At 39.0% G+C, this 20,560-nt stretch overlaps 1 protein-coding gene across 2 annotated transcripts in view; it reads right to left on the minus strand.

Annotated features, from left to right (window-relative positions):
* LOC146405923 (uncharacterized) overlaps nucleotides 1–20,560 on the minus strand; it is a 296,042-nt gene that overhangs the window by 46,962 nt on the left and 228,520 nt on the right. Inside the window, exon 3 of one of the 2 annotated variants that reach the window (XM_085023115.1) lies at nucleotides 68–168. The exons of the other annotated variant lie outside the window; for it this stretch is intronic. Within the exon in view, the coding sequence (XP_084879241.1) occupies nucleotides 68–168 (101 nt within the window). The remainder of the gene's footprint in view (nucleotides 1–67; nucleotides 169–20,560) is intronic. 2 annotated transcript variants of the gene reach the window in all.

Genomic DNA, 20,560 nt, shown 5'->3' on the forward strand with positions numbered 1-20,560 from the left:
TGTGAATGTGGCTGTGTCTAGTACTCATAATTCATTTTTAGGATCTGAAATTTTAAGTCAATCTTACTCTAGAAATAAGGATGGTGGAATCTGGTGGTTTTGACATCTCAGTGTGGGCAATCAAGTCTTCCGATTTCAGGATGGAACCAAAAAGGGCAGTCAGTATGTCTAGAAAAAAAAAAAAAAAAAGAATGGACTTCATCCCCAAATTACCATATTTAATTTATTTGATGATAAATCTCAATTTGAGAAGTAGGTCACATGAGGAATATGACTGCTGTGGTTGATCCTTTGATAAAACTTCCTCTGCCACTTATTAGTCTGAACTAACACCTAGGTCTACTCTCACACATGCCTAGGTAACCTTGAGTTCATGGCCGTGACTTGCCTAGGGGATGTCTACATTACTTTTGCACCTCCAATAGCCAGAAATAGCTCTTCATCTTTTCCTGAATCAAAGGTCACACACTCTTTTATGGCTGCCTACCAAAGTCCAGGTTTCAGCCTGAAATGACTTTTGCTCTCAGCTGATTTGCAGACTATAGGTAGATGAAAGGTCAGAGATGAGCTCGTTAAGTCTTTCCAAGTTCATATGAATTCCCCTCACTTTTCTGGGGTTCTCTTTGATAATTTAGCTCTTATGTGCCCCACAGGAAGTGACTTCCAGAATCCTATTATAGTATTTTTACAACATCAAAAAGTTTTTATATACAAGTATAATTTCTATCAAGGGAGAAAAAGCTATCAAGTTTCTTGGAAATTTTATTGAGAGTTCTAGTTATTGTGGTCATAATTTTCAGATACAATAATCTTTATTAACAGGGTTTTTTGTTATATTTACCTTAGTAGTAATAAAAATATATTTTAAACTTTGGATTTCAGTAAGTGAGCCCACTTCTCTGAGCTGAGAAATTCATCTAACCAAGTAGGTGTTTAGCTGGGTCCTGTAATTGTCATTTACTATCAGGCTTATTACCCCACAAAGTGAATGCTCACCTCAGGGCGGGTCTTACTGTGTCTGTGGGGACAGAACTGGGGAGGGGACATAAACCTTGTACAGCTAAACAAAAAGCCATGGCATCCTCCAACACTTTCAGGAACCTCCTTCAGACACAAACTGCAGAGTACTGAACAAATACAATGAAATACCATTTTAAATACGTGGACCTAAGATATAACAACGTTTGGAGGAATCATTCCATTGGCTGTCAAAAGAATGGCTGCATCCAATTTCTAAAGCTTCAAACGAAGATGAGTCTATACAGCACTAAAGGAAAGGTCTCTGGTTATTATCTGGACAACTTTGGCAGTAGAGATTATCAAGCCTGATGATCAGAACCCCAGCCTGGAATGACATTTGGTGGTCCACATGTCTTAAATTAGCCAAAATCATTGGCTAGGCTCTACTTGACAGAGGGCTTTGTCAAGTCAACCTCCAAGAAGAATGATAAATGGCAGCAAAATGCAGCAGCAAATCTTTAATCTCTGACCCTAATTTCAATCATCATAAAAGTGGGCTAATGCCTACCTTGCAGGGCTATTAAGAGGAATATTTTCACAGTATTTTGGCTAGCAGTTAGAACTCATTGAATATTTGCCAAATAAGTGAGCTCACCATGCTAGCTCAAAGGACATTTTTGAAACTCCTAATGGAAGCCTAAATATATTGGTTTAGGTAGGCCCGTATGTTAATTCTTTGACACAAACTGGTTTATTCAAATTATGTAGCCCATTAAATTGACTAGGCATGCCCTGGGTATCATAGTCCAGCTAAGAAAATTTGAAGTTGCAGAGAAGAGAAATTCACTGTAAGGAGCCCTTCAACTGGGGTAGGTAAAGAGATACAATATGGAGAGAAAACTTTTTTCTTTTTCTTTTTTTACCTTTTATTTTTTTTCTACTGTACAGCATGGTGACCCAGTTACACATACATGTATACATTCTTTTTTCTTACATTATCATGTTCCATCATAAGTGACCAAACATAGCTGCCAGTGCTACTCAGCAGGATCTCATTGCTAATCCATTCCGAAGGCAGGAGTCTGCATCTATTAACCCCAAGCTCCCAGTCCATCCCACTCCCTGCCCCTCCCCCTTGGCCACCACAGGTCTATTCTCCAAGTCCATGTTTCTTTCCTGTGGAAAGGTTCATTTGTGCCATATATTAGATTCCAGATATAAATGATATCATATGGTATTTGTCTTTCTCTTTCTGACTTACTTCACTCAGTAAGAGAGTCTCTAGTTCCATCCATGTTGCTGCAAATGGCATTATTTTGTTGTTTTTTGTGGCTGAGTAGTATTCCATTGTATATATATAATCCACATCTTCCTAATCCAACCATCTGTCAATGGAAATTTGGGTTGTTTCATGCCCTGGCTATTGTGAATAGTGCTGCAATGAATAGGTACATGTGTCTTTTTTAAGTAGAGTTTTGTCTGGATATATGCCCAAGAGTGGGGTTGCTGGGTCATATGGTACTTCTATGTATAGATTTCTGAGGAACCTCCATACTGTTCTCCATAGTGGTTGTACCAGCTTACATTCCCACCAACAGTGCAGGAGGGCTCCCTTTTTTCCACACCCCCTCCAGCATTAAAACTTGAAAGCCTGAACCCAAATGTCTCCCTAATAATCTGGTCTAGATTATGGACTGCAAAAGAAAAATCTCTTGATAAGGCCTTGGTGACGAACATTACAATCCTAGGGAAAGAGCAGATCTTTCACACAATTATTGTGGGTTTCGTTCTATCATGTGGGAAAAACCTACTAGACAATATTTCCTCCTTTTCAGAGAGTTCACACCTAGGCTGCCTTCTTTAGACTATATTAAAAATTATTTTTAAATAATAATAATAATAATTTAAAAATTATTTTATTTTTGTAGATCCTAGGTTAGATTTAAATACCAAGTTTACCATTCATGATTTAGAATAAGAAAAAAAAAGTCTTTGCTCATAGTCCTTTTCACTGGATTAACAAGTAGATGATGCCTAGAGAGGAGGCTTGTGCTCATTGATTATTTACTATGAAGCATTCACATCACATGGCAGCTATAGTTTTACGCTGTCCACGTAAATCTAATATTTTGTATTACTTGTCATAAAATATTAGGCCAATTTTTTTACCTATGTGAAGTTATTCATCTTCTATGTTTTCTCAGTGCTTTGGGATGGGGTGGGGCAGTGTCTTTAACTCAAGTTTAAACTTGTTGGTGTGGAGTTCCTGTCATAGCTCAGTGGTAACGAATCTGACTAGTATCCATGAGGATGCCGGTTCCATCCCTGGCCTCTCTCAGTGGATTAAGCATCCAGCACTGGCGTGAGCTGTGGTGTAGGTTGCAGACACAGCTCAGATCTGGTATTGCTGTGGCTGTGGTGTAGACCGGCAGCTGTAGCTCCAGTTGGACTCCTACCTAGCTTGAGAACCTCCCTATGCTGCTGGTGCAGCCCTACAAAGATGAAAACAAACAAAAAAACCTCATTGGTGTATGTACCTTAGATAAAAGTTGGTGGTGGCCCAGCAAACTACCCACGAGGAGAGGTAATCACATTATAGTCCTTTCCATCTGAACCATTCAACTTGGCATGTGCTTTGTTTCATATTTGTACTTGTTTGGTGAATGGGAGAGAGGAAACTCTAGTAACCTATGTCACCGGAGATTCCAGATGTCTCCCTGTCTTATCCTTACTTGTGGGTACCATACCCACCTGAGCAATGAAAACCACCGCATTTTGGAGACAGTGGTACCCGAAGTGAGTACCAAGAAGTCTCGCATAACCATAAACCACCCTTAGCACACCTTGGCTTTTGCATAGCATCTGGAGACAGGAGCACGAGGGGGACAACAGAGCTAATGAGTGTCAACGTCAATGGCGACAAGATAAATGAAAAACCTCATTCTCCCAACAGTGTGGTCTTAGCGCAGTTGAGCTATATTTTATTCTCCAGAATTTAAAGTTTTGTTTTAAATTCTGCACATCACAGCCATACTAAATATCCCCTTAGACAAGATGCAGAGCTGCTGAGTAAGACCCCTGCAAATCAGCAATGCTTTTTCATAAGACCAGCATCCATAATTTATATCTGCATACAATTAGCCTGTTTACATTTATACATTTCTGCTTCCTTTTATGTGAAATATTCCACAGGATACTTGGTAATGCATTCAGATAACCTTTTTAAAATAAAGACTCCGGGACCAAACAGTTTATAAAATCCAATACCTAATAAATACTTTATATGAATAAAAAAGTGTTTCCTTAATCAGAACGGTATATTTGTATTTGAGCTAGCTTTTCTTGCCTCCCAGGCCAATGGCCTGGCACCATATGGATCTTTACTTTTTAAATGTATTCAGGAAAAAAAAAATCCTACTGCTCTTCTTGATGGTTTCATTTGCACACAAATATCACATCCTTTCTCTTATCCATCATTAGAATATTCTAAGGATAATTTTGATGACCTTGGCTATGTCAACCCCTGTACTAATGTGAAGAGAGGAACATTCAGACAGTTCTCCAAAAATGCAGTACTCATGGTATTAAAATTCTCAATTCCCTCAATACGTTTAGCCCAATAAGTGGGTTTCACGTATGGAAAGTCTATGTGGTAGAGAGGGAATTTTATAAATTCCTGTAAGTTCAGCAGTTTACCTGCAATGGTCTGGACGACTATGGATTTGGTCATGTTGGGACCCAGAGGGTAGGCTAATAAGGAAGCCTTTCAGCAATCACTGCAAGGAAATCATCCTTTCCTCCCTTTCCACTCGGAAACCAGGATGGCACGACCTGAGACAGAAGGACCCCCGCAGCAGCAGAGGCTAGGATAGGCAGTGGCTCCCATGCCGGAGTGAAACCCAACCAAAGAAGAGTCTGCCCCCCGAGATGAGCTTGGCAGTGTTGAATTTCACCTGAGCCCTGGGATCAGAGAAGATTCAAGGAATCCCTTTATCATTTTTTTTTTTAATTGGCTGCACCTGCAGCATATGGAAGTTCCCAGGCGAGGGGTAGAATCAGAGCTGCAGCTGCCAGCCTACACCACAGCCACAGCAACAATGCGGGATCTGAGCTCTGTCTGTCACCTACACTGCAGCTCACAGCAAAGCCAGAACCTTAACCTACTGATTGAGGCCCTGGATCGAACCTGCATCCTCACAGACACTATGTCAGATCCTTAACCCACTGAACCACAATGGGAACTCCCGCACTATCCTTTTGTATTCTAGAAAACAGCTTACTACACAGAAGCACCCTTCTCCATGGAACTTAGGGAAGACTGATGGATGCCTGTTTACCTATGAAGAGGCCAGGCACAGACACTCAAAATTCTTTCTTTACTTAATGATTAGCTGAACTGCTAATTATTCTAAACAAAATACTTATTGACCAAACTTTGGGTAAATGTCTCTCCTTTCCCCAGGTACCTGAACTTTAGCCCAATCTCAGCTGGATCCAGCAGACAACCCATTGTCAAAACAGGCTGGCCTCAGGGTAAAACATTCTCTGATTTTCTCTCTGGCCATGCCACCTTTTCATCCATCCTATTTACTCACACTCAGTTCTTTCTAGCTTTGTCTACTCTTTTCTATAAAACAGCAGCAACAACAACAACCCTTTTATTAGGTCACATTAGGTCACACAAATTCCCAGCATTTATCCTATTGCAATAGTCCTTTTCCTCCTCTTGCAATAACTCTTTTGAATAAAGGCTCTTCTCACTAAATCCAGATTTATGTTTTTCTTTAATAGGCTCCCACCTGAATAATAAACTAGGAGGAGAAATATGGTTTGGGGGGAGGGAGGAGAGAACATTGGACTGCAAATTAACACATCAACGTATTTAGAGCTTTTTTTTTTTTTTTTTTTTTTTTTGGTCTTTTTGCCATTTCTTGGGCCGCTCCCGTGGCACATGGAGGTTCCAGGCTAGGGGTTGAATCGGAGCTGTAGCTGCCAGCCCATGCCAGAGCCACAGCAACACGGGATCCAAGCTGCATCTGCGACCTACACCACAGCTCGCGGCAATGCCGGATCCTTAACCCACTGAGCAAGGGCAGGGATCGAACCCGAAATCTCATGGTTCCTAGTCAGATTCAGTTAACCACTGCACCAGGACGGGAACTCCTTTAGAGCTTCTTTATAGGTGGATGAGAATTCTCTGAACCAAGACTTGGTGCTAACTTCTTGATGGACTGGTTGTTGGTCCTTGCTTTCTCATATGCCAGCGGTAGTGTCCAGGGCCCTTCCCCTGCAGGTGAGCCCTTTCTGGTCCATGAGCCATTCTAGAACCGAGCAGGAGGCAGGCAGATTGAGACCCACAGCCCCTCCAGGTGGATGAAATTAGCTGTGCATCAGGAATTAGGCTCAACACCACGGAGCGGACGTAGGGCTGACCTTGCATTTCCTCTTGGTGTCCACGTGTTTCCTCCTCTAAATGGTGGCCTGCCCCTAGATGGTGTCATATTGAGCCAGATCAAAATATGGGCTCCAAGAGTTCCTGTTGTGGCTCAGCAGAAACGAATCCGACTAATAACCAAGAGGTTGCTGGTTTGATCCCTGGCATGGCTCAGTGGGTTAAGGATATGGCATTGCCTTGAGCTGTAGTGCAGCTCACAGACATGGCTTGGATCCTGCTTTGCTGTGGCTCTGGTGTAGGCCAGCAGCTGTAGCTCCAATTCGACCCCTAGCCTGGGAACATCCATATGCCATGTATGTGGCCCTAAAAAGCTCCAGGATGGCTGTCTTGTTATGACATCAGCCTCCATCTTGTAGCATCCTTCCTGACTCTGGCCCTGAAATCACATCACCACCACCTGCTTACTTCCGAGCATCTTTGACAGACACACTCCCACTGTAACCACTAGTTTACACCACTGGTTTCCATTCCTGTTGAAATCACACCTGAGCTCCCTAACTGCCTTTGGAAAATCCACTCAGCTCCAGAACCAGGTAAGTTTCCCCAGGCCCTTGTCCCTTCCTGATTCTGGCTTCCTCAGCCACCCTTAAATCATAGTGCAGTATAATTTAAGAACTTCCAGAATAATTACACAGACTGGACACCTCTTACTAACATCATTTTTTGATGTCAGGTCTGTTTATCAGCTAGAAGCTTTAACATTTCCCAGTCATTTACATCACGATGAAAAAATCAATTCTTATAGAGATATTGCATAAAAACCCTAGTTGACCGCATCTATTGACAAAACTGAGGTGAGAAGAGGGAATTCTCTTATCGTTAGAGTATATAAGTGAATTCTGAGAACTTGATATCATGAAAGTATACATTTAGAAATTAAAGAAGTCATTGCAAGCCTTAACCAGAAATATCTCCTAGTATCTTTATTATTTAACTAATTTACTTATCATTTCATTTATTTATTCATTCATTTAAGTAAATACTCTTAAGGTCTCTGTAGACGCCAGGCATTGTGCTGATACTTGGAACGCAACAGTGAACAGGGTCGACCAGATACCTGTCCTCACTGAGTTTGGGCAAGTGAGCATTTAAAGTGGATTTAAAGGAGTTCCCTAGTGGCCTAACAGTTAAAGATTCAGTACTGTCACTACGGTGGTTCAGGTCACTCCTATAGTGTGGGTTCAATCCCTGGCCTGGGAACTTCGACATGTCATAAGTGCAGCCCCAAAAATAGATTAATTAAAAAAAATAAAGTGGGTTTTAAATGTAAATCAACATACAGAAATTTGATATGCACATAGATTGCAGGGTGAGTCATGCCTGTCTATGTGCAGAATAACAGTTACTAAGAAAATGGGAGAGAACATATAATTAGTCAGCAGGCTTCCAGCTTGAGATCTTAAGCCTTTTTCCTCGTCACTGTTCCACCATCAATGAGTTTCCTTCTCAGACTGAAATCTGGAACTCTCTTCTTTTTAATGTGAGGAAAGGGGACTTGATGCCAACACTCACTATGAGAAATACGAATGAGTGGGCATGCATGACATGGCAGTGAAGAAACACAAGCATTTTTTTACACACCACGCTGGTTTCAGTGTATAATACATGTCAGCAGGAAGGTACTTTACATTCCTTGACGTGTATTGGAGAGTTTTCCTTCTGGATGTTGGGGATCTCGTTCTAAGAATGTCAATGAGGTATAAAATTCTGCATACATAAATAGAGTTACCATTGATTACATCTTCCATTGGGAAGAACGAGTTACAAGGAGATGATTTCATTTATTTTTCAGAATGAAAAATTGAGTACATAAGAGAATCAAAAAGGGTCTGCTGAGATACCCTGAAAACAAGGCCACTTTCATCATTGTTTGTTTGTTGTTTGTTTGTTTATTTATACAGACTCTGTTCTCGTAAGGATTTAAGGCAGCTGCTTCTCATTTTCAAGGCTTTCAACACACACATACTTTATTTGGTTTGTGATCGGTAATTAAAATTATTATATTCCAGACCACAGCATATGATTGTGGAGCCATTTTTAGTTCTGCTTTTGGAATTCATCAGAACTTAGATTATGTGCGTATGCAATTCTTGATTCATACACACAGCAACTGTACAAAAAAAAGAAAGAAAGAAAGAAAGAAAGCCACTGCACGAGCAGAAATAAAAAATCTACAGAGATTAGAGGACCCTAAAACAGAGAAGAGATTATTTTCAGGAGAACTAGGAACAAAATTTACTTGAAACTCTAAAATACTCCTCCAAACCTGAACCCATCCAAAAGTACCAGATGTGATGTTAGGATAAATATTGATACATCCTTATATTGTCAGGATGTGCCTGTGGCAATGATGCATAGAATGCTGGATTCAAAAGATGTCTAGACCACTCTGCTAGACACAACAAATATAAAAGTTTGCACACTATTTTAGGAGCTGTACAGAACCCTCAAATCCTTCCACGGCTCAGAGAGGAAGAGAAAGGACCTTGTGTCACTTCTGAACAGACAAGGAGCTAAAAAGAAAACTGATTTGATTAACATCTCCCACCACTTTCAGATATTTCTGAATCTGGCCCTAATTCTCCCCATGGAAGGGAATATAGTTCCATAACAGGAAAGCAAGAATTTTAAAGTAGTTAAGAATCCGAAAATGCTCCCAGATATAGATAGATAGATATCCTCCTGTTATATAAAACATACTTATTATTGTCATAGCAATCTAATTACAAGGTAAAATTATTTTGTTCATAATTTGCTTTCTGTTTCAGGTCTGTTTCTCTCCATCAGTAGGTAAGTTCCTTGTGAGCAGAGAAATTTCCTTCTATTTACTGCCATGCCTAGAAGATACTCTGGCATAAAGCACACTTTTTAATAAATATTTATGGCTTGAACATGTAAATATATTGGAGTGACATTGTTTCTGATTAGATGGGTGATAGATGATATCCTATTTAGAGTTTTTGCTTTAAGATATACATATATATTTCTTCGTGTTCATTTTTTCTAATGTGCATGTTTTTTTAAAAAAACAAAACCCTTAAAAAGAAATTCAGATCACTTAGAATCCCAGATATTATTCAGTTCTAATTTCATCTTGGCATATTTAAAGGAATAGACAACTAGCCACACCCTCCATTTTGACCAGAAAATAGGAATATTACAAGCAAACATAACAAAAACCTCTATCCATGAATAAATTTTAAATGTTATTTGCTATTTTTTTTTCACTGTCCCTTTTCTTTCATGGGTCTTTGATGGATGGATATGGAATACATGCAGAAGAGGGCAGAATAATCAGAGAGCTGGAGGACCAGTCAAGAAGCAGCAAATTTGACCCTTTTTTACTCTGTTTTTGTAACATAAATATACACTCGGCCCTATTAGAGAACACATCTTTTTAAATATTGTAAGTTTAGAGGGAAGCTCACAAGAACATACACAAAAATGTTAATGGCACTTATTTCTAAGAAATATGGATGTTTCTTCCTTCTTTCCCCCTCAATGCTCTTCAGTATTTTCAAGTTTTCTATAGTTTAAAAATACTACTTTTTCATAGAAAAAACTACAAACATTGAAAAATTATTTGAATTTTAGTTCTGAAATAGGACGTTAATTTGAAAACTCTAGAAAAAAAAAAAAACTTTTATACACTCCCAGAGAATTAATGAAAAGAAGTACTTAAAATGCCACAATTCAGATTTGTTAAGAAATGCTACGTAGAGAGTTCAATTGATCAACAAAGGAGAAAAACAAAGTGGAATTTAAAATTTTAATTGAAGGTTAACATGCCTTCACATCTCACAGCAATAGAGGACTTCAAGATATTCAAAGAGCATTGAGAGGAGTTGCTGGAAATCTTGATGGATTTCTGCCTACTGTGAAGTGAATTTTATATTTATCTTGGAGACCTCTGTGTTTAAAATGCTTGCTGCATGGGTTAAGGATTCAGTGTTGTCACTGTTGTGGCTAGGGTCGCTGCTGTGGCGTGGGTTCAATCCCTGGCCCAGGAACGTCTACACGCCCATGACGTGGGCACAGCCAAACAAATAAATACATAAAATGCTTGCTGCTGAAGCTGGGGAGGTTAAAGGAAATTTGTTTCTACCAGATGTTACAGAACAGTAAGATCTAAATATGATAATACATTACCAAAATCAAAGGGGATGCAAATAGAGGGGTAGCGTCTTCACTGAGTTTATGCTTCAAACCAGCTGGATCAGGAATTGCATCTGGGACACCAAACACAGTGTGGTGAACACTGGGGTGGCAACTGTTTATTTCTGGATCTTACAGAATGAATCAAAGATAGTTAATTTAAGGGCTCTAGGAAGAGTAAAGCTGTTGATACTAACTAACCTAATAATATGCAAATATTACGACCCCACCTCTGCTTAATTTGTCTCCCTCCCTAGGGTGCCAGGAGAGTTCTATTAACCTTGAGTATGTGGTGAGGCCTTGCTGGATTCTTGCTTCTGCCCTAAGAAGATGCATGGTGCCCAGAAGTCAGACGGCACAACTGGCACCCAACCAGCCGTGACCAAGGGAAGAGAAGCAGTGCTTTTGCCATAAAGAGTTTTCAGACTCCAAACCTCCCCAGAGTTGCTGTGGAGTCCAGCCGGTCATCCTGAGAAAGAAGAGGCCTTTATCCTCTTTCTGATGTTTTCTTCTTGTGCAGGTAAAGCTACTATCTTAAGGCTCCTGGCCAACCCATGCCCACCCCATTCCTTGTCTCCAAGGGAAAGAGGGAGAGAAAAGCAAGAGGTAAGAAGAATTCAGGGCAACAGGGGAAGAGCAGGTCTCCTAAACATCCATCAGAAGCATTTCCCCCCATTTCTCATTCTATGTTATGGACCTTGACCACGAAAAATTTTTAAAGATTTATTTCATATGCACAAAAGATGAATTTTTATTGAAACAAATTCTGGGATGACCAGTGCCAGAATTTTCTCCATCCCAGTACATAATTTATTTTATGCATAATATCAGTTGAATCGCCTCCTTTGCCCCAGATCATATGCCTTATTCCTTTTATTGCCCCCATATCTAATCCTTAGACTCCATGTTAACGGCCAGATTCTGAAGGCGAATGGAAATTTGTGAATATGTAAGATTTAGAGGAATCTGTTGGTGCTTATTCCGTAAATCAACAGACACTATGCCTATGTAGCCTCTGTGCTTCTCAGCATGCCATTATTTCTATAGTGCAGAGATTAAGCCCAAAACGGCCAAAGCCATTTTCAGTAATTAGATTTCGAAATAGTTGATACTGAAATAGTTAATGTTGAAATAGATGATATTTCACAATAAAATAGAAGCCGTTTTGATATTTCATTTAACCTATTAAATAAATGAGAGAACTGGGAAAGATGTTACAACCAGGTTAGTGGAGAAGTTGAAGAAGCACAAATTTATCTAAAGGAATGTTGAGATGAATTTACAAGTGGATACCAAACTGTTTTTACCAATAGAAAGGGGGTATGACAATTGAACTTCCACTGGACAGAATTAATTTTATGCCTGAAGACAAATTTTTTATCTCGTTGCTCTCCGTTATCTACAGTCAAGAGTTGTAAAATAACTCAAAGCCAATTAAAGGCTAAAAATTAGTTAATGTATAAAAGCATGCTCTAAACAATGCATAATTTTCCACTGGAGATACCCAGTGGAATTGGGTATTTTGTATATTTCAAATTTCCTTACAATACAGAAGATTATGAAAAATAAATAAAAATAAAGGAAGGAAGGAAAGATAGAAAGAAGAGAGAAAAAAGGGAAATAAAGAATTAAAAATAAAGACCCCATCTGAAATCCACTACACAGGTAAAACCACTGAAACATCTTGATGTATTTTTTTCCAGAAATATATCTCAACAGAGTTGTATAGCATCATACTATGTCCTGTTCTATGGGTGCCTTTTAATGAAAAAACTATATAAATACAATGAACATCTTTTTGTGTCCCATGCTCTTATACAACATGATTTTAATGTAACACAGCTGTATGCAATTTGCTTAACTAATCCACTGTTATTGGATATTTTAAGTTTCCTTACTGTAAATAACTGCACAAGAAAAACCCCTTAACAAATATCTTTATACACATCTCTGATACCCTCCTTAGGAATTCCTAGAAGTGGTGTTTCTGGGTCACAAGCGAGGTACCCTGGAATACATTTTGACAGATGTTGCTAAATTGCTCCACAGACATGCTGTACCAATTCTAAAATCATGCCAGCTGTGTGTAATTATGCCCATTTCTCCACACCCTAGCCGACATAGAGCATTATCATTCTTCATAAGCTTTGCCAATCTGATGGGCTCAAACTGGTGTGTCTTTGTTGTTTTAAATCTGCATTTTTAAAACTATCGAGGTTGAATTTTTGTATTGGCTAAAATAAACATTTTATAAAACTTCATGGGAATGTGGATGAAAAGGATAAAAGATAAAATACTTTCTTTTCTCTTTTGGTCTCTAGTTTGGAAGAGCTGAGAACCTTTGACAACTAAATGAGCAGAGAGTCTCATTTTCAAAAGAAAGGCCTAGACCTCAAGTGTGACACTTGTATCCCATATAAATTTGATTTTAAGAAACGTTTAAGAAAAAAGTCATACTCAAAGCACATCTATGAAAATAATTCCTAAATCGTGGAAGTGAAAAGTAGCCTCAGCATTTAATGGGGAGCTGGGGGGATTTGGTTAATAATGAAGCCTTAGCACTTCTTATTGAATTCTGATTTAGTGAGATAAAAAGCATCTGTGCTGAATTATACATAAAGGGAACAGTTTGTAGATTACTCTTGCCTGTGTCTACTTGAGGGTACTGTATAATTTAGGCCTTAATATATTTGGAGCCTCTTTTCTTTTATTGTTCAGAAGCCGAATGAATACTTACCTCCCCAGTAGCATTTGGTTGATTTTATTTGTATGCGAAAACAGAAACATGGAGGATTAGTTTCCAGTTTTGTATGTAAAAAAAAGGACACATAACTGTTCCTCAGATCTGTCCCTGATATACTGCATAACGTTCAGCAAGATGAAGAAGAGAGCGATGAATATATATTATTTTATTGTCAAAGAGAGAGGAAAATCTCTAGACTAGATCCAAAGGGAATATTGGCATGGATTGAAGGAAACAGTCTTTATTTCCATTACTTCTCTTGCCTCTTATTATAGTTTCCTTCCATTTGGCCAAACCAAGGGTCAGGATGAGGGGCAAAAATCATGGGAAGTCCCAGCAGGTGCCTGGGTAATTGGCAGGAGATGAAGTGATGGAGGCGATGAGCACGGGAGAGACCACGTCAGCTCAAGACTCATTCTGCCACCGAGATTTCATTCAACTGATACCCACTGGTGACCTTGTGTGACTCACTTAACTAATCAGAGCCCCCGTTGTCTTCTTGGTAAAATTAAGTTTATAACTACCATTTAGAGAAGGCTGAGGTAATGGACATACACGTCTTTAGCAAATTGACATACGAATAAAACCCTAAATTATTATGAGACATCAGTTTGGCACCTCTATTATCAGTCAGGAATGGAGCAATTCCTCATTTAATTGTTGGAAACAAGCAATTTCTCTGTTCAAATAAAGGAAAATACAGGCTGAAATGTGTTCTTAATTTGAGAAGAAGAAGTGCTCTTACTTAAGAATTGACCAAATACGGGCTGTTAAACTGATGTAAGAAGATTATATGCTTGTTTCAAAGTCTTCTGTTAAAAATAAATTCCTGAAAAAAATTATGTCAATAGGCTTTTAATTGGAGGGGGCCGAAATCCCCCACACCATACTATCATCATTAATTTTATGTTAATAGGGTTTGTTAACTTCAGTTTCTACTATCACATGTGCTTTGTGGATTTTTGAGTTGAGGGATTAGCTCTGGCCTATGGCCCCTAATTGGATATTGTCTAATTATTAATATTCATTTTTTCCAGAGAGATTTGCTTCACAGAATTAAAAAAAGTTGATGAGTCGACAGTAGCTACTATTCCCTCCTGATTTATGAGCATAAAAGAATATATAAGTCAAACATGACCCTCATAAACAACTCCAGTATCATTATTATAAAAAGAAGTTCAAGGCTCTGATTCTAGGCCTTACTTTTCAGAATACTGAGTAAAACTGGAATCACTGACTCAGTAAATCCCATGGATTCTTTTGGCAAATGTGTAGCTTACCGTGGATTCAACTGTCTATCAATAGACCTATGTTAAAGTTTTCCTGTATTAAATTTTGAGTAGGAAGGGAGGGAGCTATGTTTTTCTTCCCTTGATGGAAGAGGCAATTCTACTGGAGAAAAATGATCTCTTCCTAACCGAAATATAAATGGGCAGTTCTTAGTGTTTTGAAGAAATACTCCCTCAAAAAAAAGGCCAGCTCTCTAAAAGTCCACAGTCTTTTGTCAGGACTGATTTTTAAAAAGAAGAAGGGAAAAAAAATGGTAGTCTGGGAAGAAGCCTTCAGAGTTGACAAGGGCGAAAGAAATGAGAGGAAGAAAATCAACCTGGAGAAAATCAAAATAGTCACGTTGAATGATGGACAATATATTAGTGAGAACTTTAGCTGCAGAAAGGCAAACGTACATCTCTATACATCTCTATATCTCATTGTCCGTGATCCAATATAGTGAAAGAAATAGAAATAAAGATGACCTTTGTGATAGAAATATTGTGCCTGGTTTTTACTGTCACATGGTTTAAGTGAAGGTCTGTGCATTTCTGAGATCAGTCACTTAGAGGAAGAAGGAGATGGCCTCATAAATTCTAACCGATAAGATGAAAAGAAGGCAGGTTTTTATAACGTTTTGTGATTGGTTTTAAAATGATTTTAATTTTTTTTATTTATTTATTTTGCTTTTTTAGGGCCACACCCGTGGCAAATGGAGGTTCCCAAGCTAGGAGTCAAATCAGAGCTGCAGCTGCTGCCACAGCCAGAGCAACACAGGATCCGAGCCGTGGCTGTGACCTACACCACAGCTCACAGCAACACCACATCTGTAACCCACTATGCGAGGCCAGGGATTGAACCTACAACCTCATGGTTCCTAGTCGGATTCATTTCTGCGGCACCACGATGGGAACGCCTACAGTGATTTTTAAATGACTTTCTAAAAAGCTAAAAATAATCTAGTAATGATGGGGAAAATCAATTTATGTGATATTCATAGAGAAAATATTGATGAGGCTTTCTACTAATACACAAGTTAAAAAATTACCTTTTTCAGGAGTTCCTGACTTGGCTCAGTGGAAACGAACCTGACTAGCATCCATGAGGATGCAGGGTTGATCCCTGGCCTTGCTCAGTGGGTTAAGGATACAGAGTTGCCACGAGCTGTGGTGTACATCACAGATGCGGCTCGAATCTGGCGTTGCTGTGGCTGTGGTGTAAGCCAGCAGCTACAGCTCTGATTTGACCCTTAGCCTGGGAACCTTCATATGCCATGGGTGCGGCCCTAAAAAGACAAAAAAAAAAAAAAAAAAAGATTACCTTTCTCCATGAATTGTTTCTATCTCTGTGCATCTTCATTTCTCTATAGAAAGACTAGCAGGCGTCAAGTTCAAATACAGTTGCATTCATTCCTCAAATGTATACCAAGAATCCCCTGTGATCTGTGAGGGGCCAGGACCAAGAGACAACAAGCCCAGGATTTAGGGCCTGGGATGATGAATTTCTCATAACAGAGGGGCTGAAATTCCCTCAAAGATCTTAGAGTCATTAGAAGTCTTTTAAGAACACGCCTATCACCTGTGTAGGAGCCCACATCCAGATAGATTTAAGTATTTAAAGAGAAGGTAATAATGTGTCTCAGGGGACCCCAGACATGCACTTGTGTGTCTATGATCAGATTTTCCTAACATCTAGATTTGGAATCTGGACCCTATAAAAACTGAGTCATAAAAGTCTAAGAACAGAATAATCACATTTGTAAGAAATTTCCCCACTGAAAATCTAGATTTGATTTGCTATAGATGGAGCTGAATTTCTTTGTGAAGTTAGAAGAAACTCACCCCTTTCATCCTCAGGGATGCTTGGGGGTGTAAGATCATCCCAATATTCTAGCCTATGGCTCAGTTTCTGTGTGCTTCCCAGGCCCAACCCTGGTCACAGTTCAGGAGGAAGATGTGAATTTTCTTCCCATCCAATAAGGACACCTATCAATAGATTTATACTAACCCAAGGTTTGAACTCCCAGAAAACAGTTTCCTACTTCATGGCTCCATTTGGCCCAACAGTAGGTAAGAAGCAACTCTTACTGAAAGGTTCAACCTAGTGGACTATGAATAATGAATTTTAAATCACTGGAACTAGAAATTCTCATTAAGAATGAGAAGTCCATTGTGAAGTCCATTCTAGACTAACTGTGGCAAATGAGGTTCTGTAATCTCTGGGTAATATCCAATTTTTCAACGTAGACTGACCTTGCTGATGACTTTTTGGGGCCACTGTGTTCTCCACGAATATCAGTTCAAAACTAAAGAACCAAAATTTGACATGACTGTAGTGTTTTCTTTTTAAAATTAAACTTAAAAAAAAAAGCTCATGAATCTAATATTAGAAGAAAATTTGGTATTATGTGTATTGTCTCTGGGATATGGTTTTGAAATTTTATATTGCAATGTGACATTGTAAACATAAATACTAACTAATAAAGTATTTCTGTTTTAGGTTCTAAGGTTGCAGATTTAATCTTGTTGTCGTTGTTGTTTTAGCTTTTGGCCATGCCCATGGCATGCAGAAGTTCTCAGGGATGAAACCTGCACCACACCAGTGACCTGAGCCACAGTAGTGATAACGCCTCAGCCTCAACCTGCTAAGCCATCAGGGAACTCCGAAAATTTAATTTTTTAAAAGCCAAGTGGCCATTACGCCAGTAACTAATGCTGTTGATGAATAAGGTATTTCAATGCATGTAAGCTAAATTTGGCTGTAAATGCTTTGAGATACGCAAAAAAATAAAATATTTTAAAAATCATTTAATTTTTCAGAGAATTATTTTAAAATTCTTTCCATTTTCAGAGATATTAGATTATTACAGCCAGTGGATCTCCTTTGGTTTAACTTGTATATGTTTACTCCTAACACATCTACTCAAGAAGCTGGTTTATTGATTTACATTTTTTTTTTTTTGGTCTTTTTAGGGCCACACCTGCAGCATATAGAGGTTCCCAGCCTAGGGATCTAACTGGAGCTGTAGCCGATGGCCTACACCACAGCCACAGCAACGCTGGATCTGAGCCGCATCTGTGACCTACACCACCCCTCACGGCAACGCCAGATCCTTAACCCTCTGACCAAGGCCAGGGATTGAACCTGCGTCCTCATGGATACTGGTCAGATGCATTTCCACTGAGCCATGATGGGAGCTCCTATAGTTACATTTTTAATCCATGGCTATGTTTAGATCACAAATTCTTATTGTTCATGATGAGATTATATAACTGTTTACAATCCTGTAGCAAAGATTGCCAGTATCACCCAGTCCATCCTCTAGAAGCTCTCCAGTTGCTTAGAAACAGCACTTCAAGACCTCCTTTGTCTACAAGGAGAAAGCTGGCACCTCCCGTGGCCTGGCTAGAAGGGTCCTGCACTGCTGCCTACTACCTACTGGGCACAATGCTATAAAGCAAAGTGGGATTCAGAGCAAGAATTCTGGAGACATTTTGCAATTTCCTTGCTGGAACAGTAGAGATTGTATAGAACCTCGTCTGGGAGTATTGTTTCAAGGATTAAATGAATTAACAGAATCAGAAGCTTTTGAGCAGTATCTGGCAAATAGAAAGTACTTTACAAGTATTCATTGCTATAATTATTTTCTAGTAGTAAAAGACCTGCAGCTGCAGGTTCTTTGCTTAGAAGCATCACAGGTAATTTTGAAGAGCATATGATCCATCAATCCCACTCCTGGGCATATATCCAAATAAAATTTTCATTCAAAAAGATACATGCACTTCTATGTTCATTTCAGCAATATTCTCAAGAGCCAAGACATGAAAACAACCTCAATGTCCATCAAAAGATGAATGGATTAAGAAGATTTGGTACATATACGCAATGGAATACTACTCAGCCATAAAAAAGAATGAAATGCCATTTGCAGCAACATGGATGGAACTAGAGATACTCATACTAAGTGAAGTAAGTCAGAAAGAGAAAGACAAATACCATGTGATATCACTTATATGTGGAATCTAAAATATGGCACAAACGAACCTATCTACAAAACAGAAACAGACTCACGGACACAGAGAACAAACTTATGGTTGCCAGGGGGGAGGAGGGAAAAATAGAGACAGGTAGGAAGTTTTGGGTTGGTAGATGCAAGCTATTACATTTAGAATGGGTAAGCAATGAGGTCTAGTGTATAGCATAGGGAGCTATATCCAATTTCTTGGAATAGAACATGATGGAAGATAAAATGAGAAAAATAATGTATATAAATCTATGACTAGGTTACTATGCTATACAGCAGAAACTGAAAAAACACTGTAAATCAACTATACTTTAATAAAAATAAAATAAAATTTGAAAAAAGTGAAGACCAAGGCTTTGTTGGTTCTAGAGCTGGGCTGTGTTGATTCAATGCCATTTTTTTCCCTTATAAGCTCTGTGGTCTTGGGGAAGTTACTTAACCTCTCTGTGCCTCAGTTTCCCCCTCTGTTAAATGACACTAACTACAATATCTACCTTACATAGATACTATGAGGATTAAATGAATTATTACATTTAAACAATACCCAAAACATATACTAAACTTGAGAAAAGATCGCTTATTACCACTACAAATATTAGCAACGATACTATCTTTATATCTAACTTTTAATAATGCTGCAGCTCTCATCCAAACTCTTCGTTTTCTAGGGCACCCTTCACTGACCACATCAGTGTTTCTGACCCACTAGGTCTCCTTCTCCTGGTTGTGATTCTACATTTCGGTCTTATGATACTTTGATAAACATCTCTCTCATGATGCTTCATTAAGGCAGGGAGTAAGGCCAGACTTTGCTCACTATTTTTTCCCAGATTCTTAGGGCCTGGCACACAGTCAGCCCTCAATAGGTCTTTGTTGAATAAATGAATAAATGGCATCGAAGGCTATAATTTCTGTGATCTGTCTTGCTAACTCGGACACAGACCTCGTAAGAGAAGTGGAGTGGTGCCAGCCAGGGCATGGGGGTGATGAAGTCTGAATTTGCCCTAGGCTTGAAAGTTACACTGGTCAGTATTTTCCTGACATGGTTTCTCTTGGTACACTACAGGTCCTGAACTAGCCCCAACTAATGGCTTTATGGCTTCTGTGCCAAGTTCAAAGCCCATGAGTCTTCTTACTAACATAGGACTCCTAGAGTCCACGGCCACCTCATTTCCTCTCACGCTACAGACTGAGGTCACTCTAGGATCCAGGATCCAGGATCCATCCACCCTTTCTCACGACACAGCCGTGTGAGCTGTCAGACCTCCTGAGGGCTGCCCTCTTCTTTAGATCCCACAGCAGCCAACAGAGGACCACCAACAGACTAGAAAATCCAGCTTAATTGAAATGGTGAACCCTGTCAGACTCAAATTACAGGGTTTAGGCAGAAATGCTAGCCCCTCTCAACCCAGCAAAGAAACCAAGGTTAAAAATTAAGCTGAAAGGCCTTTTTAAATAAAACCACAATAGAGAGGGAGAAGAAAATATTTATTGAAATATTGTTCAGCAGAGAAGCAAGGGGAACAGGCATCTCATTTTCCTGAGCATCAAAAGTGCAGTCGGCATAAAATCTTACAGTTAAATTACAGAATACCAACACTTTAAATCATGCATACATACATACAAACAAGATGTTTAAAAAATAAATGTAACCTTATTTCAGATCGTCAGTGCTTCCCTCCAGAATAAATTTAACAATTTAGTCCTTAAAACCCTGGCAGAGTTTCTATAAAAGTATAAGCAATTTCAGCCTCAATTGTCAGATACTAAATATATAAACTATATTTAAAATGTCTATATTTTAAACATTAAAGTGTTTCTTACTCTCACAAATCAAATCAATGTGAAATTATAGTTCAAAACAGGCTATTTTGAGCCCATCGGTCATGCTTGTGTTGTTGGGCCAGATTTAACATCTCTGATAGAACCATTTTATAAAAATAAGTTTAAAAAA

Source organism: Sus scrofa, chromosome 1, assembly GCF_054392235.1.
Source record: "Sus scrofa isolate SSC_HxYL_T2T_F1_AM1 chromosome 1, Sscrofa_HxYL_maternal_Yorkshire_Landrace_v2.0, whole genome shotgun sequence".
Taxonomy (NCBI): domain Eukaryota; kingdom Metazoa; phylum Chordata; class Mammalia; order Artiodactyla; family Suidae; genus Sus; species Sus scrofa.